Genomic DNA, 26,396 nt, shown 5'->3' on the forward strand with positions numbered 1-26,396 from the left:
AGTGACGCATCCATCTGTGACAGTGGTCAGAGTGCCCGGACATCTCAAGAAATAACAAATGTCTATAACAGTTCCTGGTGATTCCTTCAAGTTACCTAAGCCTCCCTTATTTTGAATCAAAGTATCAGAATTAAAACTCCTACAAGGGAAAGACTCGTCTCTGGGATACCCCGAGTTTCAGATTGAACCATGAGATTAGGAGTTGTAGCCAGGTAGTACTGGAGTATGATTTGACTTAAGAAGGACAAAAAGCTCAGGCTTTTTTGAGAGATGGCTCAGCGGTTAAGAGCACTGACTGCTCTTCTGAAGGTCCTGAGTTCAAAACCCAGCAACTGCAACCGCATGGTGGCTCACAACCATCCGTAATCAGATCTGATGCCTTCTTCTGGTGTGTCTGAAGACAGCGACAGTGTAATTACATATCACAATAAATAAATCTTAAAAAAAAAAAAAGCAAAAAGCAGTACTGGGCAAGGGAGATTGCAGGCAACAATGTAATTATATTCCAGGCCTAGCCAACCCAATAGGGAGATGTGGAGTTGGGATCAGTTTTCAAGATTGTCCTGAAATCAGCAAAGAGTAATCAGGATTGTTCCTGAGTAGGAAGCACAACTTTGGGAGAGTCAAATTCTTGACACAGAGTGCAATTCCCAGGGAGGAATGTACCAATGAGACATCAGTAGCTAACGTGTCCACCGGCTGAGGAATGTGTATGTGAGACTAGCTAGACTTGGGAAAGCCCTCAGCATCCCCTAACCTGGAAATGGTAAGCTTGTACCTCTGGGCATACAATTATAATAATGGAGCCCTCACCACTGAGAGAATCAGTTGATGCCTCTGGCTGTTAGGCCATATTTGAGAGCACTAGCCACAGACACTGATGATACAGAGTTGGAACATGATAGATACATTTTCTGATTGTTTTTGCTTGCATTCACCCATACAAGACCATGAAACAAGGACCCATGTGCAGGGCGTTTAGTTGGAAGGGGATACAGAAAGCAAACCAGGGCAAAGGGAAAAGGCAGAGAGTGTTTGTTCATGAGCAAGTTACCGCTGCAGAGGCCTGGGACCCACTGGGAACCATGTAGATAGACTTCAGAATCACTGCACAGAAGACAGGGCCTACTGAAATATCTAGACTCCACTTGGCATCCAATAGTGACCAAGAAGAGCCTCTGAGAGAGACCAGGCAACCATGCACAGATGGGATGTTGTGTGTGGATACACAGGAACTGTCACCCCGTGTACTCTGAAGAGGGCCAGCAGCACCATCTTCCACCGTTCCCTTGTACAGGGAAAAAAAAAACCAACACAGCTATTCAAACTACTTGGTGTCATTATCCCTGTGCTTGGTGATACTGTGAAGAATGACAAGAGTCCTAGCAGCGCACATGAGGTGGCTCAAGTTGCCTTTCCTGAGGGTTCATTCATTTGGCTGAAACCCAAAGGAAGCACGGACCAGGGGAAAGAAATAGGAGGAGGAACCCATACAAAAGAAACAGCAGCCAGGGCTAAGTATGAGGACCTGAAAGAAAACCACTACATTTCTTTCCATTCTGTCTGAAAAGACTGACTGAACCTTCTATTGGAGGGATCCAAAATGATCTAAGCAGTTACAGGGGATTTAAATTATAACATATCACACACAAAAGCACTATGACACACAGTTTGAGTTTGGGCTTTTTTTTTTTTTTCCAGATAGGGTCTTGCTATGTTACCCTGCCTATGCTGAAACTCACTATGTAAACCAGCCTGGCTTCAAACTCACAGAGATCCACCTGCCTCTGCCCTGAGTGCTGGGATAAATGTGTGTGCCACCTTGCCTAACCCTGGGTTATTGTGTTAAGTGACAACATCGAACCATGCAAATGAACTGAAACATAAATAATGAATTGCCACAAATGCAGAACATAAATCAAGAAAGACTGAATTGAAATGGTCTTCAACTGCTGACTTTGGCAGTGAGAACATTATAAGCAATCACTTCCTGAATAGCTTCAATGCAGGTTCAAGGGGAAGATGCAGACAAATCAACCACGACTTCTGTGAATTGGGGAAGAAATGACAATTTGGAGAGTAACTCTTGATTACACTTGGAGAAACGTAAAAACAAACCAAACAACAACAAAATGAAGACTAGGCAAGTAACTAAAAACTGACTGGCATGGTGAGATGGCTCCAAGGGTAAAAAGCACTGGCTGCCAAGCCTGGCAACTTGAGTTCAATCCTTGGGACCCACTTTGCTAGAAGGAGAGAACCAACTCCCATAAGTTATCCTCTGACATCTAGATATGTGTTCTAGCATGTACTTACATGTACATAGATACAAATAAACAAAGAAGTGTAATAAAGATTTGAAGATTTTATTTGATCCCCAGCAACCAACACACACACACACACACACACGAGTGATGGAGGGGCCAAGAAAAACATAAGAGAACATGTGAGAGATCTGTGTTGGTTTCCAGCCAGAATGGAAGAATCCACCAAAAGAAGGCTATGACTGCTAGTGTTCTTAGCCTGATGGAATCTGGAATCACCTGGGAGGCAGGCCTCCGCACTGCTGTGGGGGATTATCTTGATTGTAATAACTGATGGATCATGACCATCTTGATGGAGGTAGGACTATGCTCTTAGCAAGGTATCCTGAACGGTATGAAATAGAATGATATCCATTCATTTCTCTCTGTTTTTGATTATAGATGTGACCTGACTAGCTGCTTCAAGCTCTAGGAGCCTTGCGTTCCCTGCCATGGTGGACTATACCTTTCTTGTGTAGCTAGACAGTACCCTTGGAAAAAACAGAAGAGATCTTCATGGTCAGCTTTGGACCCCAAACAACTGTTTTCTGCAAGGTAAGACTGCATGAAGAAAAGCATGAGTTTTGACCCACCTTAAAATACTCTGTGACAAGGTGGAGGTTTGTTGAGACCCAATAAGGGAAAGGTACATCCTCCCAGCAAAAGAATAGCATCTGAGTTTTACCTTGGATGGAGACATGGCATTCTGATCATCTTAAAGAACATTGCATACTGGTTTTCCTCCCTTAAGAATTAATCCAATTGGGCCTGCCACAAGACCACTGCTCAAGAAAGCTAATTCACCAAAAGTCAGGCTAAAGAGATTGGAGGAATTAAGTATCCCCTCAATGAGATAATGAGAAGCCCCTCCCTCAGTACAACGCTTACCCACTTCTTGAGTTCCAACTCCAAGACAACGTTCCTTTTCTTTCCTTCTACCACTTATTTGGATATAACCTAAGCATGCTTTCCCAATACTCTGGACTTTTGCACTCTTTCTCTGAGGCTCCTCTCGCCTTCAAACAAGCAGCTACTTGCCAACCTCCACTGCTGAACATGATGAGTTTCTGAGGCCCTCACTTAAAAAGACATGATTTTTCTCTCAGCTCCTCCACCTCCATCTTTCACAGCTTGCCTGCACTGTTGGTTTTCCCCCTAAACACCTATAGATGCTAGTTCTGAGTCTGTTTTTAAATTCTTTATCAATGTAACTAAAAACCAGCAAAAGAGATCCCTGTCCCCCCCCCACACACACCCCAGTAATACCATGAACTGTGAACTAAAACCAACTCTTTTTCCTTTAAGATGCTTTTGTGTTTTGTTATAGCAACAGAAAAGAAACTAAGACTGGAGAAATCAGAGGTATGAGAGTGAGAGAGAAGTGGGAGAGAGGGTTAAAGTACTGGAAAAGTATACACAAAACCTAAGATTGTTAACCAATCAGCAATCCCCTGTCATGGCAGTACCTGTAGGTCTCCTGGGTTCATTTTACCAACATGTCCACAAAAGTCTTCATGGGCCATGCTGCCCCCTTCCAGAAGATAAGACACCTTAAAAAAAAAAAAAACAGAAGAAAAAGTTGATTCTTTGACTACTGTAAAATCAGATTGTTTGGGTTCTTTATTTTTGATTTGTGTCAATTCCATATTTATTTCATATATTAAACACTATCTTAGTTTGTAAAACATTCTTCCTATTTCAAGTTGCTTTTCTTTTCTTTGATGGTAAAATGGCAAAAATTTATTTTAATAAGATACACACTGAAAATCAAATAATAAAAAGACTGAGTTGTTTATCTAATTTATCTAATCAATTCAGAGAAAGGCTCCTGAAAAAATCTTCTATAACAATTAACTCCCTAAAGTTTAGAAATTAATTCGCATATAGAAGGAGAGATCTGCAGAATAAATAATTCATGTCCTCCCTCCGCCAACTTAACACCATAACTTCCATATGGTACCTGTTTTAGTGAATATAGTAGCAAGAGCGCTGGAGAAAACTGAGTCTGGAATTATTTCTACCACATCATTTAATTTTCAAAGATCAATGAAAATAAGCAAGAATCTCAAGTGTCTAGCCCCACATATGCCCAAGGATGCTTGTGCATTTCCCCAAATTAGCATCTATGCATACTACAAAGTTTAATCCCTTATAAGTAAACATTAGCATGGTTTTAATCACAATTCTAATTGTAGTTAAGACCTGCTCAACACGTTTGGCATTTCATTTGGGTCAAGTTGGCTTTTCTATTAAAATAATGGACGAAGGATATGACTAGACATTTTGCCAAAGAAAAATGCAAATGGCTAGCAACTATGGGAAGAAATGCTCACCATAACTAATCAGAAAAACACAAATCAAAAACACAATGAGACATCACCTCACACCTGATAGGTACATACTATCAAATTCAAAACCTCAGTGATTATTCAAAAAGAATATGAGAAGGGGGGACCCTTATATACCACTGGTGAGAAGTAAACTGCTCTAGCTACCATAGAAAACAGAATGAAATTTATTTAAAAAAAAAACTAGAAATAGAATTACCATGTCATACCACTTTCTTAATCCTCAATACAGACCCAAAACAAATCAAGTCATCAAAGGAAAGACATACCAACAAACTAATGTTTACTGTAGTACTTGCTTATAATACTTAGAGTATAGTACTTACAATAGCCACACTATGAAATCAGTTTAGCTGTCTAAAAACAAATGAATAGATCTTGAACATGGGGGAAGATACAAAGCCTTACAAGGGGAAAATACACTGTTATTGTTTACAGTATAGATAAGCTGAAAGATGTTACATTACATGAAATAAGACAGACAGGAAATGACAATTACTGCCTGATCTCCCATAGAAATTGAGACAGGAGGGTTTCCTACTAGGAACTGGAATGGGAGAAATATGGAAATGTAGGTCAAGGGCCCACAGTTAGATGATAAGTTCTTGAGGTCCAATGCACAACATGAGATTAGAATTAATAATATTGCATTTGATATGGTGAGGCTGGAGAGATGGCTCAGTTGGTGATATGCATTCCATGAAATTTCAAGGACCTGAGTTTGCTCCTTACAACCCAATGCAAACCAGCCAGGCATGATAGATGCTTGTAATCCCAGTGCTGGGGAAGTAAAGATAGATAGACCCCTGGGGTTCACTGGCCAACGATCAAAGCCAGTGAGAGACCATGTCTCTAAGAAAGATAGACAATTCCCAAAGAACAACACACCCAAGGTTGGTTTCTGGCCTCTACACGTGTACATACATGAATACACACATGATAACCTTGTGAGGTGATAATCATTCTATAATATTTCATGCATCAAAACACTTCAATACAGGCAAGCATTATAACACTGAAGTGTGTGCAATTGTCACATTATAGTTTAATAAAGTGCGGCAAAGCAAAGGATTGGGTTCCTTTGGTTTGCCGCACTTTATTAAACTATATTGAACAGAACCAGGAGATCTGTTCAAATTTTTTCCACCAAAAACTTGCTGTTAGGAGATCTAAGACAGGAGAGCAACTTAAGAGAATGACTATGTGACAGGTAGCTTTACTATCTACACCATGCCTTTGAGGGACTTTCACTATGTCCCATCCTCCAAGGAGGTGCAGTCTGGTAATGCCAATGCCCACAGCCAGGTAAAGCAACACTTACCCTGAAGGCCCAGGAACGTTCAGGATGGGTCTCCCACAGCCAGGCCTGAAGCTCAGGTGAACGTAAACTTGGTCTTGGCTATAGCAGGAAACTCAAAGGAAACATTCCTGACACGCAGGCACACAGTCTCAGTGGGCACTCAAAACTGTTTATGATGTAGGTCAAACAATTTCCAATTAAAGTCAGTGCTCCCAGATTCAGGTCTTCGTCCGCAGACAGCAAGGCCATATTCACACAAGTGTGTGCATGCTCACATTTTCAGACCCATGTCCATAGTAAATCGAAAACTGGAGAGAAAGGCTGTATGTCCCATAGAGGGCCAGTAGCCACATGCAGCTGCTCAAATTCACTTAAATGAATAGAATGTAAAGTCAGCTCATCAGCTGCACTAGCCATACTGCGAGTGCTCAATAGCCTCCTGTAGCTAACAGCTGCTATAAGCAACAGTGGAGACTATAAAAACATTTCTGTCTTTACAGTGTTCTATTTGCTACTGTGATCTAGACAAAAGAATTTGAAAATTAGATTTCAGCAATGGTGGGCATTTTGTACAGAGTACAAAAATCTCCCAAACCAGAAGCATTCTAATGGGCCTCTCATTTCATTATTTTATCAAAAGAAAAAGCCCAACTCTAATATTCTCTTTTTTAAAGGTCTTGTAAGCAAATCAGAGAAGAAAGATTAAAGAGACATCAAAGACATACAACATTTAATTACTTCAAAGACATGGTCATATTTTTATAGGAAATATTCAAGTTAGTACTGGAGGTTTAAAATGAGTCATGATCACAATACCAGGCTCTCTTTTCGTGCTTTATGTAAATTGGACAATTTGCGCACACCTCCTGACTCCTGAAAATATTACCATTCAGCCTAAGCAATTGTGAAAGGTACGTGATAGTTCTCTGCTAACGACCCATTGCAGGCTTAACAGCAACAACCAAGGACATGCTCATAACTGGATGCATTTTTCATATGCCAGCTCCCTCAGTATTTTCTTTAACCCTTAATGTGATTATCCTTTTTAATTTTGGAATTTTACTTAACGTTGCCATTAACCATTATTATTATATGAGTGAACTTGAAAAATGAAATCTCTGATTAAAATCCCAATGTTTACTGTTGGGATTTTAATTTTCATTCAAATATACTAAATCAAATAAAAGACCTTCTTTATTTAAAAATCAGAGCTTACAAATGGATTATTCTTTCTGCCAACCTCCTAAATTAACAACTTTTGCCAACTCCCTAAATCTTTACTCTGTAAAACCACACACAAAAAAAGAATGAAAATATATTTTTAAAAAGAAGGCCAAAACATATCCCCAAGCAGTATGAAATGAGAAAATATTTATGAAGTTTTTAGTATCTATGAGATACTCCATCGGCATCATCACTTACATGTGTATGGGTGTTTTGCCTGCATGCATGCCTCTGCACCCTGGGCATGCTTGGGTGCTGCCGGAGGCTTGAGAGGACATATGCTCCTGTGGAACTGGAGTTATGGCGGTTGACAGCCACCATATGGACGCTGGGACACCCTAAACATGGTGGCAGGATACTGCTAGGTGGCATCCATGAATATATAGAAGGGATATGAGCAACAGCACTTTCTCCCCCCCCCCTCTGTCTCTCTCTCTGTCTCTCTCTCTCTCTCTCAGTGCTTCCTGTCTTGCAGTTATTTTTTGATTTATGTATCTATGTGTGAGGAGGGGGTGATCATGTGTGTGTTGTGTGTGTGCTCTCATTAGCATACAAATGAACAGTTTTTTTCTCATGGCATTTTGTTTTGTTTTGTTTTGTTTTGTTTTTCAAGACAGGGTTTGTCCTAGAACTCTCTTTGTAGACCAGGCTGGCTTCGAACTCAGAAATCTTCCTGCCTTCCAAGTGCTGGGATTAAAGTCATGTGCCACCACTGCCTGGCTTCTTATGGCATTTTTATACCACTTTGTTTTGGTGTATTCTTTCTTTCCTCACTCCTCTCCAAATCTAGCAGTGCTCCTTCCCTGCATGTATGCAGGGAGCACCCCAGTACTCCCTTTTCCACTCACATGCCGCGTAGTAGTTGGGGAAAGGAAAATTTGAATACAAAGTGAAATGATGCACATGTATGCAGATGCCATGATGAATCTCCTATTTTGTATGCTAACCTAAAAAGTTACTTAGGCAAGATAGTGTCTAATCTGAGATTTAATATATGTATGAAAGATTTGGCAGGACAAAGAATGACAATTATCATATTTTACATTAGATCTTAGTCAAAAGGTCATAAAGTGATAATAATTACATGGTAAAGGAGTCAGATATAACACTACTTATAAATTCATCAAATGAAATTTCATCCTGTGATTATTAGTATGCTAGAGATGCCTGAACATCTATATACAGAAAATGTCAATGGTGGTCATCAAGAAGATCAATGCAGGAATGTTTTATTATTAGCTTCTTTCCACAATGAATATTTTCCTTTTTTCCACAACAGAAACATGTATTTTTATTCTAAAAACAAGGATGCCTCTTCCAATCATTAAAATGATGCATCTTCATAGGTTTAGTCCCTAGCTAAAGGTTTGCACAGGAAGTTCACAACAAAGCATGACTCCACATTACATGTGAGGACAATGGAACACAGACTTTCCCATATTTAACACTTAATTTCTATAGAAGTCACTAAAGCCAGAATGTGAATAAAGCACTTGAGATACAATAACTTTAAGGGGACAGACAGCAAGCTTCCAGTTTCAAAGAGGCAGGCAAACTATAAAGGAGCACTGTCTACAATTGCTTTCCTGTCTTTCCTATTTTTGTTTAGCTTGGGATGAAGCTCTCTCTTGGGTTCTCAAAGAAGACCCTCTTAAATCATAGTCCTATTTTTAATTACTCAATCAAATATAAAGTCTTTCAAGTTGCAAACTATAACCTACACACACACACACACACACAATTCTTTATATTATTAGTCTTTATATACAATATTTGTTTTTTATTATTATTGCTAAGTGTCATAAATGCTTGACAGCAACTTTGCTTATGAGTTGCTGTCTGTAGAACATCTTAAAAAGAAAGAAAACCCTGGAGCAGATACATCTGAACGTTGAGACAAGCCACATGATCTTTTAGGGCCTTACATAATCACAAACACCTGGAGAACTGCCACGGGTGGTTGACGAATTGTGTTATGTTTAAACTCAAGAGTTGTGTGTGTCCAATTAAGTAATAAGTTTATAATCTGAACCAGGTGTTTCCTCAGAGCACTTGATATGCAGTTTGGTCTCCTGTCTTCCTTTCCTCCTTCTAGTCCTTTCCACGGGTCTTTAGCAAGTATTTTTGTTCCCTTGTAAGTTCTTAATTCTTTGGGTGCTTGTGTTTGGAGAGAGAAAGACACAAAGTCACACTGTGATGAAAGAAAAGTGTCATTTACCATGTAAAGTGTGAGAAAAGTGAATCTCTGAGAACTGCAAATTAAGCTGGAAGAATTCCCGCATGAGGGAAAATTGTTGTTCCTTTCCAGCTGCTATGTGGAAGGAATAGCAAAAAGGAGCCCTCGATCTGTGTCTGGACATAAAACACAAGACGCACCCTGTAAAGCCAAAACTTTACATTATGGGGACAACTATGTTTCCTTTTCATTTCTTTTTGCCCTAAAATTGTGAGGTTTTTTTCCTACTGGTAGCAAGGTAGTAGAGGGAAAAAAAAGGAAAGAAAGCAAAAATACCACAAGTTAAGGTCACGGCTGACAAGAGATGCCAGCAAGGAACATATTGTGTAATTGAAGCTGTGAACTGCTCTCAGGGGCAGAAATATGATGTTTGAATTCTTACACTGAAGGGCCCAAAAAGAAAAGCATCTTCACAACATGAGCAATCCCTCTGAAACCTGAAAAAAATCACTCCATTAACTCTACTTATCTAACACTAATCCTGTAATACACACAAGTCCCAAAAGGTGGTCATTAACAGCAGTATTAAAAAAAAAAAAAAAACTGCCGGGCAGTGGTGATGCATGCCTTTAATCTCAGCACTCTGGGAGGCAGAGGTAGGCGGATTTCTGAGTTTGAGGCCAGCCTGGTCTAAAGAGTGAGTTCCAGGACAAGTCAGAGCTACACAGAGAAGCCCTGTCTTGAAAAACCATAATAATAATAATAATAATAATAACAACAATAATAAACTGAAACATATGGTGGGCACAACTTGGATATTCATCAAGGTAGCAAATCAAAGGAGGAGGCTGCTCCTCTGGTTCTACTTTGACATGGTCCTGTCATAAACCTACACAGGGGCCAGGCCTTCAAGAACTCCTGCCTCAGGATTCCCTGCTGGGATGCTCTTTCTGCATCTAGAAGCTAGCCACAGGTTTAGGCCTGCTTAGAGTCACTGGGTTGCCATCTGCAAGTTGTGAGCTGCAGAGGAAAGTCCTCTACTTTCTCTTAGAGGATCAGTGGAATCATATACAACATAGCCCTATTAAGTTGGGCTGCTCAGGTATGGTCAGAACTAAATGATGATATGTGACCAGGAGCCCAGCAGATGTTTAGTAAGTTGTAGAGTGAGCAAGTCTATGACTTCTCCTTGCACAGGGAGCACATCTGTAATTTCTCCCTCACATCTTCCCACCTGCTTCCTGAAGTTTATTCCCCAGACATTCCCATGGTTCCATTTGTCACTTCATTCAGCCCACAGTTGAAACATCACAGACTGAAGGAAAGCATTTCTCCACCTACTGGATTGTTTCTTCTTCCGAGCTTTTTCACTACAGGATGCTGTCTGATAAAATTATTCATTTTATTGGCTGTCTAAAAGCATATAAGATCCATGAAAGCTGAGACTTTGAAACATTTTATTAGTGTAAACAATGGATTCCATTGTGTCGGGTCTACATTCTCATCATCAGTGAACACGTGTTCCATTTCCCCATGGGTCTCCACCAACATTTATTGTTGCTTGTCTTGAAGAGGGCCGTTCTGGGCTAGGGTGAGATGCAATCTCAACCGAAGTGTGACTTGCATTTCCAGGATGCCTAAGGAGAGTCAACACCATTTTCATATATTTATTGGCCACTTGTACTTCTTTTGAAAACTTTCTGTGTAATTCATTTGCTCATTTATTGCTCAGGTGATTTATTTGGTATCCATTTCCTGAATTCTTTATATATTTTGCATATTAATCCCTTTGACAAGGAGATTCATTTGAAGACAAATAATTAGCAAACTTTTAATTTCCATTCTGTAGCCTATCTCTTCACTCTGTTGATTATTCTTTGCCACACAGAAACTTTTTAATCAGATGCGATCCCATTTGTCAATCATTGCTATTGTTTCCTGAGCCACTGGGGTTGTATTCAGAAAGTCATTGTGTATGACATCCTGAAGCACTTTCATCAGAGACATTTAAAAAAAAAACCTCTCAACTGTGCCCTGTTTACAGCTGCCACTGATGATGTATTGAATATATTAATAAATCTTATATTTCATAATCTTTAAGCATTTACTAAACATCTAGCCCTGGGTATATACCATAATTTACATGTGATCATTGTGGCTTCATGTCATACAGTGTAACAACAGCAGAACAAGAAATTAAATCAACATTTTCTGTCTCTGAGAATGAAACTACTGTTCCTAGCCCATGTTGCCTCACGAATGCTGACGCCATCATGTATGTTTTGTGAGCACAGTGGATGCCTCTGAGGAGAGATCTGACAGGAGATGCAACGGCAGCCAAAATTGTAGAGGTTTCACAAAAGAAACTAGGGGACTTTGCCAATTCAGGTGAATCAGCCATTTCAGGTAAAGACAAAAATCCCAGGGCTGTATACAACTGAAAATAAGCCTTGTGATTCCTGAAGAGACGGAGGCCAATTAAGAGACCCAAAGCTACAATACCTTAAGATGAGGTGACTGGTCCTTTGTTATGGATATTCAAGACCTTTACTTACTAACATCTAGCTACAAAGAAAAAAAGAAACTGACTTACTTTCCTCATATTTTATCCTGCTCTCATTCCTTCATGTCTTTCAAATCTACCCGCCAGTAAAATTTCTGACACGCGTGTCAAGATTCTGTAACAACCATATTCATAAACCTAACTACTCAGGCAAGTTGAATCGCAGACTCCCTCATCACCTTCCGCTGGATCTCCTGAGGAAAACTATCCCTTCCTCTTCAAACCCAAAAGCCCAAACTTAGGATGATTCTCTTCAAACAAAACTTCTGACTCCCTGTGCAACCTCCAGCCACCTTAACTGCCACAACCTACCTCCAATAAAAAGATGTGGTGAAAAGTTCACTTCTACTGTCAACTATATGACTTACCAACGTCTATGATTACTCAAATTTCAAGCACACAGTAAGTGTTCTATCGCCATACAGTGGAAAAGTCAGTAGCTACAACTTGTAGCTTAAGAGCGCGCCCCCTGCTGACTCAAACCATGTATGTCATGCTTCTAGTTCTCAATCCGGGGGTTGCGATGCCTTGGGGTCGAATTACCCTGTCACTAGAGTCACACACATATCAGATATCCTGTATATAAGATATTTACACTAAGATTCATAACAGTAGCAAAATTACAGTTATGAAGTAGTAACCTAAATAATTTTATGGCTGTGGGTGGCCATAATATGAGGAACTATATTAAAGGGTTGCAGCATTACGAAGGCTGAGAACCACTGGACTACAGTCCAGGCCTCACTAAATTAGATGCAGGCCTTGCTAATAGGTGCGTTGGTAAATAAGTATGTCTTTTTTGCACAAGAGTGGTACCTGTGCTTAAGGACCCAGTGTCATGAAACAAGGTGTCCTCTGGTCATGAAGGAGCCAGCTCTGCTGTGAACAAGAGGGGAGTTATCTACCTAGTTCTGCTTATAGTTAAGATATCATGGGAGGTACCTACAAATGAAGTGTATGAATTTCCTTTTTATACTTACAATCCTCAGCAGGTTTGGGGTTCGCCTCTTGTAGTGAAACAGTTACTCTTAGCTGTTGAGCTGTCTCTCCAGTCAGAGATTGTGTTTTAATAAGTTCTCATTATTACATCTCCCCATCTCCATATGTTCTACCTTAAAATTCTAGGAAAATAATTTATAATACATTAATCATTTATTATTATAACACAGTGTGCATGAGGTGGAAAGAAAAATTCATTGAGAAATGTATCTGTTTCCAAGGGATATTTCAGCTGAACTGCTACTTTTCCCTATGTGACTTATATTTGTTGTCATAGACCAGGTTTTATTTCTAAAGCTGTTCTGGGCATCATTGGATCAGATGGCCCTAAATGATCTCCTTTATGGCTTTAGCAAAATAAATAAACTTAACTTTCTAGATACAACTAACTCAATCCATTTCCTCACAATACTGGAAGGTTGGAGAAACTTTGCACTTTCAGATAGGAAATTTTGGTCCCTGGTCCCAGACAGCATCAATTCCTACAGTACGTTTAGCAGCAGCCCTGACTACTATCCACCAGATGGCAGTAGCACTCAGAGCCTTAACCAAAAATTACTTGACATTTTGGAAGGACCCAGTAGACAAAAATTACCCTTAACTGAGAATCACTGACATAGTGAATACTCTACCAAAAGCTAAAATTCTTGGCTTAAGATGCTTCTACTTTAGGCACAATTGTGTCAACCTGGGGGTTTCTAGATGTAGCCATTTCCATGAGTTCACATCTAGACACCAATCTGGCTTGGCTTTCCTTCTGTCCCTAGTAAAGGCTCAAACTTTAGATTTCATCATATGCCTCAGGCCCCATGCCACCCTTACATATACAGTTTCTAAATCTGGTTGGAGTACTCACTGTTTCTACTACATACTCCCTACCTTTACCTCCACTGTTTATAGAATCAATTTTATTAACACTCTACTAAATTGTCAAGTTTTCTGTTTGTTTTGGTTTGATTTTTGCAGCTTGAGGACAACTTGATTACAGTCTACAAGAAAGATCCCCCAGGGCAAGTAAGCTATAAGTCATGGCAGCTGCCCCAAGGAGAAGAAAAGAGAAGAGGAGAAAAAGTAAAACAAAATAAAAAGCCATGCCCCTTGAGTTAAGCCAGCATAGAGGTTAGCCATGCAGCAGCAGGCAGCCAAATGGGGAGGAGGGGGGCTTTAGAGGAAGAATAAGGGAGTCTAAGGTGTTAGGGAATGCATGCTTAGGAGAGAAATACAATGAAGCAAAGATAAAGGTACATTTTCCTGAGTAATTCAGAAAAGAGGGCAAGCTTACAAAGCAACGTAACTAGCTATGTTCTGTAAGAGACTCCATTAGGAGCTTGGAGGAAAGAAAGGACAGTGTGTCATTAACAGATATTTACCCCACCTCTCTAACATGGCTAAAGACTAGCCTTCCAAACGGCAGTGCTGCATCTCAGAGAAGTGTGTTCTTACCCAGTTCATTGACCCTGATCAGCTGGGACCTGGCTAGTTAGCTCTCCTCTCAGGAAAAAGGTACTATTTTCCTGGGCCACATATTTTTCTCTAATTTTTTTAAACTGCTTATACCCCAACATTGTCCCCTCTAAAGTCATTTAGGAGATAGATTGAAATCGGGGTACATATGTAAGTCATTGTCACCATGAAAATCTGGAGATTCTGTTCTGAAAAGGCCACCAGAGGGTATCAGTGTCTGGAGTGGAGTTCTAGTCCCCACCCACAAGGTATAGCTATAGCCTCTGGGTAGGGGTACTCTTTGGGGAGATGGGAAACTTGGGCTCCCTTCTGGTGTTTCTGGCCAAAGAACCAAGAACATTTCTAAAACTGCTGCTTTGGGGTCCCTGCCATGTCCAGTTTCTATGTCCTGTTCTTATCATTGACCTGCTGATGAAGACACCCTCCCTGAAGGGCTAAGGTTTAATTGAAACCTCTCACACTGCCAGATATTAGTAGCTTCTGATTAACTAGAATAGGACCCCAACTAGCCACATTTTACCTGGAGAGAGGAGAACCAAGTCACTCAGTAACATTCTGCAGAAGTAAAGTTTCTTACATGTCCAGCCAGAGATGCTCTAGGCCTATGCAAGAACCCAATCTAACTGTTCTGATGTGTGCCTTTCCTGTCAGCACCGTCCATGTTGGGTACAATTCTTTGATATTCTTAGTATGTTGGTACCGAGGGGTATCTTAGAGCGTGGACTGATTTTGCTACGTTCCTATAATCCTTTAGCTTCACCACAAGTAATACCAAGTCAATGTGTTAAAATCTACATGCTTGCCTGTAATGGCAACTTCAGGACAAATCCTGAGCTACTGCCCCCTCCATTTAAATCACTAACCAAAAGTATATATGCCACTTTGGCGTTTTCTTTTACTATTGCTTTATCTCTATATAATTTTTCTTCTTCCTTTTAAATATCTACAATTCTTATTAATGGCCTCAGAGCTCCCATACTGCATTAAATCATCATAGTTCTTACAGGCAGTCTTGCCCACCCCATATCCATAGTAAAACAGCTGATATCTCCCTGTTCAAAGCACCATAAAACAATCATTGAACAATGGACAGTCTCTGTGATATTGAGGAAGTTATCAATTTCCAGTTTTCCCAAAATATTTCACTTTGGATTTTTGAGAGAGCCTCATGGGCCAGGCTGATCTCTAACTTTATACTGCAGCTTAAGGATAACTTTGAATATCTGCCTCCTACCTCCTACCTCCTCCTCCTCCCCCACCACAAGTGCTGGAATTTCAGGTGTGTGACTCCATGCGTGGCTCAAAATGTTTTCTTCCCTTGTCAAATTTGGTGTTGAATTTAATTTGGTTTTCTTTCCAACCAAGATACAGCCATCTTGGAATGGTTTATGTTAGAAAGTGGTTCACAGCATGCTTTAAGAAACAAGCTGTGTGGAGACAGGAGGTCTGCAGCCAGTAGTAAATTTGTTAAGTGTGAATCACTAGGGCCATTCCCTTCCTCTCCAGGATATTGTTCAGACATTGCCTGCAAATGCTGCTGGCTACTAACCAGGAAGTATGAGCATTGCTTTTCTGATGGGCACACCCTTGGAAACAGGGTGGTTTTCTTCTAACAAAAACCAAGGAACCTGCTGAGGCTTGTCATGAAACTGTAAGATATACTTCTCTGTTTAACTAAGAATGACATGGACAGCATCCTGATATGTCCCTTTGAAGCAGATCTGGTGGCTTACTCCTAACTCTTTCATCATAGATAGATAGATAGACAGACAGACAGATAGACAGATAGACAGACAGGCAGACATATAGATATTTATGCTGGTTCTGTTCCTTCGGGGAACCCTGATCAATAATACACTTACTTCCTCATGTGGCTGCTGAGAACCAAATCTGGGTCCTCTGCAAGAGCAGCAAATGCTCACGATTTCCGAGCCATCTCCTCAGCTCCTATAATATACTATAAACAAAACTGACGCACTACCTCAGTTTGACCAGGACTGAGGAATACCCAGAAACATAGGTTTCCAGTCCCCAAACCTGGAAAGTCTTGATTCTATCCTTTAAAGGTAATTTTGAAATGTACAAAACCTGTTTCTCTACGGGGTAGTTGAAAAACTCAAGACAACAGGAACTATCGGTACCTCTTCTTTTAAACTAGGCATTGGAAATGCTTGCCTAATCTAATCTAATACTGTCCCATGTTTCTTATAATTATAGTTGCCCTAGGCAAATTTAATGACAATCGGGACCAGAAATGGGGTAACTGCTCCATCTTCCTACTGCCTACCACTTGAGCCTTTTCTTTTCCAGAAATTTGGATTCCAGGCAGGAAATTGTGTTGTCACCACTAGCTGTGCCTCTTTCTGCAGGATATGCCTTTTCTTGGCTTTTTAAGGCAAGTTTAAAAAATATTTTATCAGTGTGTATTAATTCTCCACAATAATGGGCTTCATTATGGCAACTTTGCACTCTCAAAAGCATTTGATTCAGGCTCTCATCCTCTCCCCAGTCTTGCCAATTCTCTTCCTTCTTCCCAACTGGTCACACTACTGCTTTCATGATGCTCTTTTTTGGTTTTCTTTTAATGGCACAATTCAGCGTCCTTTGGATTGCTTAAAGAAAAATGACCAAGCAAGCCTTCAAACAATGCCAAAATAAAGATCTACATAAACCTAGGCGTTTTAAGGCTGATTAAATATTAACTAGCTAAAATCAAGTTCTTTTAAAATGTCTCTTAAAATCTTACTAGTTCGAGTGAGGACAGTCACCTGGACCAGCATTTTTTCCATGTCATTGCATATGTTGCTTACACTGTGGTGGTGTTCTTAAAGTACAGTTTCAGATCCTATAGCTCTGAGGTAGAGTCTGATTATTCCAGGAGATAACATTGCTGGGTCATGGACCCCACATGAGGCTATCAGAATTTTATAGGTATTCTCAGGTGAACTCATGTTCAAAATATATTCATTATATTTTATACTCATGTATTAGCATGTCATTGTCATCTAAAAAATAAAAATGAACTCCAGAATAGCACTATTTTAAGTACCAATGATCCTGGTGGCACACCAATTATGTGAATATTACTCTAGCATAAGAAAGTTGCCTGGAGTCAGGCGGTGGTGGAGCATGCCTGTCATCCCAGCACTCCGGGATTACAGAGGCAGGCGGATTTTTGAGTTCAAGGCCAGCCTGGTCTACCAAGTGAGTTCCAGGACAGCCAGGGCTATACAGAGAAACCCTGTCTCGAAAAAAACAAAAGAAAAAAGAAAAAAAGAAAAAAAAAGGAAGTTGCCTGGATATAGGAACTTAACCCATCTTCAAAGGCAATCGCACTGATGGTCAAAAACGTCCGTTGTTCTGTAGTAAGAATCTATGTTCTACCCAAAGGCTTACATTTGGAGGCATGTAAAGCAAACATCACCTTTCCTGTCACTGTTACAAACTCCAATCACTAAAAAGGATTTGGTTTCCTTAATGCACAAAGAACTTGTATAAAACATCAATCAGCATTACCATGGTGATATATGAAGGCACCCATTTCCTCTCAGCATAAGCAATACAATATATTTACTTGACTTTTTAATTTACATTTTCCTGAGCAATTTAAAAGAAAACTTTTAAATATTTGCTACTTAAAAAGTCAAGTAAAGCTAGGCATGATGGTGCACGCCTATAATTCCAGCACTTGGAAGGCAGAGGCAGGCGGATTTCTGAGTTCGAGGCCAGCCTGGTCTACAGAGTGAGTTCCAGGACAGCCAGGGCTACACAGAGAAACCCTGTCTCGAAAACAAAACAAAACAAAACAAAAGTCAAGTAAATATATTGTATCACCATGGTAATGCTGATTGGTGCCACATATGGCAGACACTTACCAAATCATTAAAAAAAAATTAGACCAGGTGAGATGGTTCAAGGGGCAAAGGTTCTTGCCACTAAGCTGGACAACCTGACCTGATTTCCATGGGTAGAATCCACCCGGTGGAGGGAGACAGCCAATTCTGGGAAGCTGTTCTCTGACCTCTACACGGGTGCCATGGCAAGACTGTATGTGTATGTATATACCTGCGCGTGCGCACACACACAGAGTAAATAAATAAATAAACTTTAAGATGTCCTTTTTCAACTTTGTATTAGTACTTTGTGAATTTCACATCACGCACCCCAATCCCACTCATCTCCCCCTTCTCTTTTACCCACCCTCCACCCTTGCAACCTCCCGTGCAATAGAACAAAAATCTTGTTTTTGGAAACTGTAGTATGTCACAGTCTGTCCCACTATACACCCTTTGTCCACATTTCTTTGCTTGCAAATGTTCACAGCAGTGACTCCCTAATCTGCCCGGAACCATGTAGACAGTGGTCATCTCAGGCTCAGTTTTTCAAGGACTGTTAGACTACTAATCATTCAGATGTTCATAGGTCAGAACACTGAGTGTAGACATAATTTCTCTCCTCTCTGCCACCTACTGATGCGCATGTGACACAGCGGCCACATCTACAATGACTCTAGGGGCAAAAATAAAGCTATTTTTTAATTAACTTCTTGAAGAATGTCGAAAAATTCAAATGGTGTTATATATATATATATATATATATATATAATAAGGTAACATGATACTAGAAAAAAAGCCAAACAACAACAATTACTACTTCTGGGTGGTGATACAACAAGAGATCTCAATTATGTTCTTATTTCCAAATCATATTTTTTATTTTATATACTAGTCAGAATTTTCAAAAAACGACAAGCCTTTGGAATTCAGATTGAGCTCAAAAGAAAAAGTAATAAGAGCCTAACGTTGACTTGGCTTTAAATAGAAGGATTCACTTTTTTATTTATAGTTTTTGAAGTTGTTTTATTTTTAAATGTATGAATGTTTTGTGTGTTATATAACTGCACTATATACATGCCTGATGCCAAATGAGGCCAGAAGATAATACCCCTGGAACTGGAGTTTCAGACAGTTGTGAGGAATGCTGGGAACTGAACCTGGCACTTCTGCAGTCATTGAGGTGCTTTTGACTTCTGAGTCACTGAAGAACCAGCCTGCCTCCATCTTAGGCTTAAAAGACTTCTTACAGTAAAGACAAACTAGGTTCATTCCTGTTTATGATTAAACCTCTGTTTCTTAAAGATTAAGCTTTGCCCCACCCATAACAAGTGATTTTGTACTTCCTGTTCCAGGAATGGTGCTCATATCTTCATTTCAAATAGCTATTTATAACCATCTTGCGCCCCTAAAGGTTCTATGACCCCCTGTGATGACCTCACAATGACTACCAGTTGTCATGACCTTGTTTTGATCATTTATTAGGTTCCTTCTGCTCCTATAACCCCATATATTTTCCCCCACTTGGAAAGCTCTCCACCTCTGAGTTCTACAAAAGCCTGGTTTTCCTCACATCCAATGCTGCTCTCTTTGAAATCCTAACTTTAGGAGAAGTGACCAACTGACTAAATACAGCTTGTTTTAATAAGATAGTCATGGGACTGTCCCATACACACACACACACACACACACACACACACATATACACACACACACACAAATTCAGGTCTAGCATCATCTCTCCAGTCCCAAATTGTAGGCTTTAAAGGTTTACATTAAGAGAAAGTTAAGTGCTTCTTACCTATACTCTTATACTCTGGGGATAAAACTGACATAGTCATTTCTCAGGATTTGAATTAGCAATGTTCTATAAAACTACCATGATTCTTTAATTAATAAGTCCTAAACCATTGGCTCCTAATGCAACCTAAGACTGGGTTTCTTCAAGTGTCTGGTAACAATATTTTTGTCAGTCCATCTATGTCTGCCTCTATTATATGTGTGTTCTGTCTAAAGACACCATATACCATACATATATATACACACATATATATATATATATACATAATATATATACATTATATATATATATATATATATATATATATATATATATATATATATCCCACAAATGTTAAGGAACTCAACCATCAGTACTAAATCATACTATTTACTGAACGAACACATTTTCTTTGTAAACAAGGCCCAGTAGCAGCGTTCTGTGAAGGAATACTAGATATGTGTGATGCTCAGGAATCATTTTGAACAGGAAACATCAAAAAGCAGGAAAATATAGGAAACATGCCACTAGGATTATTACAAGGATACTGGCCTACATTATAAGAGCCAAAACAAGGAAGTCATCATCTTATTACACCTCAGCTGGCACGAGATGAGTCAGGCAGCCCTAACATCCTAAAACATCATCAAAGCTCTACAAGTGTTGATTTGGCAATTAGTGGTGAGTTTTCCAAGCAGGAGAACTCATAAATGTAAAATCTACAAATAATAAGGATAAAATTTAATTGCAGCTATAATTGAAGGGAAAATTCTTCATCAAGAGAAAAGGGTGGAACATCAATAGCTATATCTATATATCTAACAATCTATATCTAAGCCTCTTCACCCAGTTCTTTAAAGCTGAATACCATATGATTTACAAAGCAGTGCCCCTGCCAGAGCACTTGACATAATGGAAACAAAAGTTTAGCAGTCATTGTTTAATATAGTCATCGCCTTCAACAAGAGCCAGACAGAGAAGACTGGGCTAATCTAAGCTGAAACAATTCATAATCCTCTTGAGCATGTTAAGTCAGGCAATTCCTGACTCAAGGCCACCATCAAGGTATGCATGTATGTTAAACCGGAAAAAATATAATGTCACTGGGACCAAGTGAAGAAGAAAGTGCCATACTCTTGGGATTGTTTGGAAAACATGATGGAGATACTAATGCTTGAAAAGAGCTTAAAAGTTCTGGAACATGGCAGCCCAAGTTCTGGAGCTCTGGACAAAGGACTAGGATCAAATAAAGAAGGTGAAAGTGTGGCTCTCATCGTGGGTGTGAGGTAAGACAGATACAGTGCAACCAAAGTGTTAGCAGAGAGAACTTGAGGGCAAATGGAGAAATGAAGGAACACAGATCTAACTAGCCTCATCTTGTTCCTGGAAGCCTCTTGGCTAAATCTTTCCATGGTTAAATACAGTGACCAAATCTTTCCCTGCCTGTTTTTACTTCCTTAACTAGAATACATATGGAAGCAACACTCCATAACACGTAGCACACCCTCAACATCTGAAAGATCAGCTTCCATCAACCCTTGTATGTTGTAAGCCCTGGGTAAATATTTACTAATTCAACGAGCGGACTTACAAATATACTGAGTCTTTAACTCTGTTCTCCCATTTACCACTAATAGGGATGGTTGAAAATGCCACAATATTACATTACACATCTTTGTTCCCTATCCAACTAAAACAAAAAGTAGTGTCCAACAGAATCTCCAAATTTATACTCCATATTTATAAATATGTGAGTATGCCCATAAAATCTGAAGATTTAGTGTTAAATTTTGGTTCCTTGAATCTAATTCGCCAGAACTTAATATAATACTTATTGAGTTCTTAGATTATGTGTTGGTGTTTATAATATTATATTACATGAAGTTAAACATATTTCTGTGTTGGTGTTTATATGTTACATGAAGTTAAACATTTCTGTTTGTAAAAAAACATTCTGAAAACTCAAATTTTCTTTATAAAAGTATTTAATCATATCTTAGTTTCTTCTCGCTTTAACAAATTATTTTAATTGTACATACTTCTTTAAAACTTTTATTATATCATGTACTGCAGTCCTGCTCATCTCTCTATCCCCCTCATAGCTGTCCTTTGCCCTTGCAATCTCCCCCCTCAAAATAAACACACACACATACACACACACACACACACACACACACACACACAGCATAAAAACATCTCCTCATGGAAGTAATACTATTTCTCGTGTGTCCTACAGTATATCCCTCTGTCCACACATCTTCACTTGCAAATGTTCACTACAATGAGTCATTGGTCTGATTTGAGATGTCTGACTTCTGTGACACTATCAATATTGAATCCTCACCGGGACTCCTCCTGGTTATCTTGTTATTACCTTGTGTTATGGAGTTCTTGTAGCTTTAGATCAGCACGACTGGCCATTTCACTTGTCCCAACCATTCACAGATAATATAGTTTGTCAACTCAGAGCCCTGGATCTGGAGCTGGGCAGTAGCTGAGCTGGTCAGCACACTGGCTCTCCCTTATCTACATCACCAGAGCTAGCTCTCCAGCACTACTCCAGCTAAGCCACCCAATGCCTCCACCAGCAGGAGGCAGGGTCAGCTTTCCAGCTCTTAAACCCTTGAGGCTGGCTCACTCATGACTTTGCCATCATGAGCAGCTGCACTGTGTTGCCCAGGTGAGGTGCAGGGCCTGCTCTCCTGAGTGCTGCAGCTCTTAAGGAACAGAGATAGTTCTTCCACAATCATGATACGGTAGGCCACTTTCCCAATTGCTGGGGGTGGAGAGGTGACACCAGTGTCACCAGATGTGGTGTGGTCAGCTCAACTACATCCCCACCACCAGGGCCAGTTCCACTGTGCTGCCTGGGCCAGCCAGAGCCAGCTCTCTGGAGTACTGCCAGTGAGAGATGGAGCCAGCTCTCCAGAATGCTGTAGCCAGTGAGGAGTAGGGCCAGTTTGCACAGCCTCTGGACACATCCTCCTGGCTGCCCTGACCAAGGATGCCCCCATGTTCTTTGGTGGCAAAAAAATGAATCATGGTCATTGACACTGATTCCTTCCACTGTGTAGCAATGAACCTAGCCATGGCTCTTAGCAGCAGCTCAGGCTGGGGCCTCACCATGACCTCAAGTGTCAGGGATGGCCACTCACAACAGGCCCCTCCTAACTCCACCATCACGTCTCCAGTTCCATCTCTCTTCATAAAGCTCAAGCTGCTCCACTTCTTATTCTCTCCCATCTGTCCACCACATACTCGTACATTGTGGTGCTCCCACTGCAGGCTGGGCAGGAGGCTAGTGAGCCCCAGGGTGACATCCTCCAGCAAATGGGTATCTATACCCCACCTGTGCCGTGAGCCTGAAGGCAGGTCTGTGGGTAGCACAGGAGTCCACAGGTCGCTATCTTCCTCCTCCCATGTTGCATTGTGTGGTGGTAAGTCAGGCTCTGCGTGTCTATGCCCCTGCCCCTGTGCCATGGGGGAGAGGGCAGGTCTGTGGATATCCCTCTCCAGCACCAGTGGCATGATGGAACACAGGCCTCTATTTGTCTTCTTTTTCCTGTGCCATGCTGTGTGGATTTGATTTGATTTGATTTTTATATGTCTTAAGCATAAAACAACTTTGGCCATCAAGCTAGGATGAACAGAGACTGCCATCTGCTCTGCCCCTGACTGATAACAAGGTGTCTCTTTTCCCATTACCAGGGGAGTTAATCATATAATTTTAAGAAGCCAATTCTTGCTCTTTGTGAACTGCTGAGATAGAAATATCAGCAGGACAAAATTAAATAATATTAAAATAGTTAATATTTAAACTTGGGTATATTTCATATAAAATCACTATAACAACCATATAGCAGCCTATGGCAAGAAACTTCTAAATTAATTTTTGCCTATATTCATTGCTTCTGATTGAATTTTCTATTAGAAGTAAAAATCAAATTTTCAAAGACACACTTTTGCAGTCAAATCTTGTACTTACGGTTTCAAATCCTCGGTGTGGATGGTCAGGAAATCCTCCCGGCCTTCCTCCTTTAAATTCATCAAACAGTAGAAATGGATCCAGAATTTTCAACTGGAATAACAAAATTTGGCATGTTAGACACAGCTTTTAAGTCACACTACAGGGGCTACATGCATAAACATATCTAACAAAACTCATTGAAGATTGTGTAGCCAGTAAGCAACCTTCTAAAATGCAAATTGTACTCACGAAGAAATTATACCTGCACATAACAATTCATCAATTACATTAGAATTGACATTGTAGGAGGAGAGTAAAGAGTGAATAAACATTTTGTGATTGTCTACAATACAGTCAAGTAGGTCATTATCAATCTGTAACAGATTTTTAACATCATGAGGTAGGTGTTTATAAAATCACTAACTAAACTGTGATTATGAGTGTTTTCAAGGAAAACAACTTCACACATATAAGAATAGGTGATAGCAGGAAAGTCTTTGAAGATTTGATTTTTACTTCTAATAGAAATTTATGACCTGGGAAATGGCTCTTGAGCTGAGACTTGAAGTCATGTTGTAGCTAATCAAGTGGAAAGGAGAGAAGGGCGATGTTCCAGAAACAAGGCGGGGAGAGAGGTTTGCTTGACAGAGCCTCTTCCCATCAATCATCAGAATTCCATGGGCACATAAAATTAACAGTTCCTGAATATTCTTGCACAGAGACAGATTTTCTTCATAATTTTATGAAGGACTTTATTTTAATAAATATTATTATTATTTAAATAAATAATTTTATTTACTGGCTTAAATAAGCCTTTAATTTCTTCTATCAATAATAAGTTACTCATATGTATGTGCACATTTATGTCAATCCTTGCTCCTTATTAATGGCTCAAATAGAAATGTCTGCAATGATAAAAATCAAACAAAAAGTAAATAATTAAATTTGACTATACTTCATTTAAAAATAAATCATATAGCTTTAGAGTACACATAAAGCCTTTGGGTTTTGAAATTCTCATTTTGTATCGTAGGCTGACCACAACTCTCAATCCTCCTGCCTCCCCATCCTAAGTTTTGGGATGAAAGGTATATACCACCATAACTATAGTTCAAATCTTAAAGGAATTTGGATCTCATCCTGAAGGTGATGGGTTGTAATTGGGAGTTGAGATAATTAGATTTAAAAAAAAATCATTCTATAGAAGGTGATAGATATTCAATATCCTGTGTAGGAGCAAGTGCCAGAAATAAGGTAATAGCAGTGGTGATGGAGAATCATTGAATGTCTTGGTAGATATTATGAGACATGTAGGAAAAATACTAAATAACTACCATATTTCTTGTTATGGTGCCTGGAAAGATGGTAAGTTCACTCAACAAATCAAGGAATATTGAAAAAGCAGCAATGTCAACATAATTATGAGTTTGGTCTATGTCTTGTTGAGTTTGAGATATCTACTCTAAATGTTATGCATATAAATATTAATGCTTATGCAAAGGGTACTGAAACTAGATCTCAAGTTCAGTCAACAGGTAGAAACAGCTGTGTTATCAACATATTCAAGGCTGCCTTGCTTATTCTTGTCCATCTGTTTGAAATTCTTATCAACATCTGTGAGTAATGATGTTGAAAGTTTTACTGGAATTGCTTTGAATCTATGTATCAATTTTAGAAAGAGATTTAAGTAATATTGATCTATTTTATTTATAAACATGTTACCTCTATTGAAGTCTTTAAATGTCCTTCAATAAGGAGCTATAATTTTCTTCATAAAGGTTTTGTATATATTTTAATTTTTCTGTGTAACATACCTAAATGGCATCATAAACTGCACTTAAAATTACATTTTGCATCATTTGCTACTGGGAATTATAAATATGAGTATATAGATGTCTTTTGAAGACTGATAAGCACTTATTAATTTTAGTAATTCCCCTGCAGGTTCTTTTGAGTTTTATTTCCTAAGATGGTCTCAGCACTAGTGTATCTAGCAACAAGCTTTCCCCCTGGTAGTTCATAAAGTGTTTGCTTGACTTAAAACCACAAGTTGCAATTTTTCCAGGTTTTGTTGAGTCCAGCTGGCCTCTGAATCTTCTCTTTCGGGAGTTCATGTTAAAACAGCACATACATGGTCTAGCCAAACAAGGAGAAGGGATAACCCTGAGACTCATGGATAACACACCTCAAGATGGATGGGAACATACAATCCTATTGCAGGAAGGGAACAAATATTTGAGAGCAACAATCCAACAGACACCCATAAGCAAACAGCTCAGACTTTCTTCATTTCCAAGCCTTGTACTTTCTATTTATCGCCCCACCTTCCACCCCACCCACCACCACCCTACTACCACCCCACACCCCCGCAATGCTGGAGTGGGTGAAAGCTGGAAGCTGTGGTCTCACCCACACTACACAAGCACTCCACCACCAAGC

The 26,396-nt window shown here is 39.7% G+C and overlaps 1 protein-coding gene and 1 non-coding gene across 3 annotated transcripts in view; both read right to left on the reverse strand.

Annotated features, from left to right (window-relative positions):
* Window positions 1–26,396, reverse strand: part of Pir (pirin) — a 118,715-nt gene that overhangs the window by 85,072 nt on the left and 7,247 nt on the right. For both annotated transcript variants that reach the window (XM_052171654.1, XM_052171653.1), the window contains exons 3-4: window positions 23,976–24,068; window positions 3,770–3,853 (exon numbers count right to left, since the gene is read on the reverse strand). In XM_052171654.1, the coding sequence (XP_052027614.1) occupies window positions 3,770–3,853; window positions 23,976–24,068 (177 nt within the window). The remainder of the gene's footprint in view (window positions 1–3,769; window positions 3,854–23,975; window positions 24,069–26,396) is intronic.
* On the reverse strand, window positions 18,766–18,897 carry LOC127675917 (small nucleolar RNA SNORA17). The gene has a single exon (XR_007975594.1). It is a non-coding gene; the product is annotated as a small nucleolar RNA SNORA17 (small nucleolar RNA).

Source organism: Apodemus sylvaticus, chromosome X (assembly GCF_947179515.1).
Source record: "Apodemus sylvaticus chromosome X, mApoSyl1.1, whole genome shotgun sequence".
Classification (NCBI taxonomy): Eukaryota; Metazoa; Chordata; class Mammalia; order Rodentia; family Muridae; genus Apodemus; species Apodemus sylvaticus.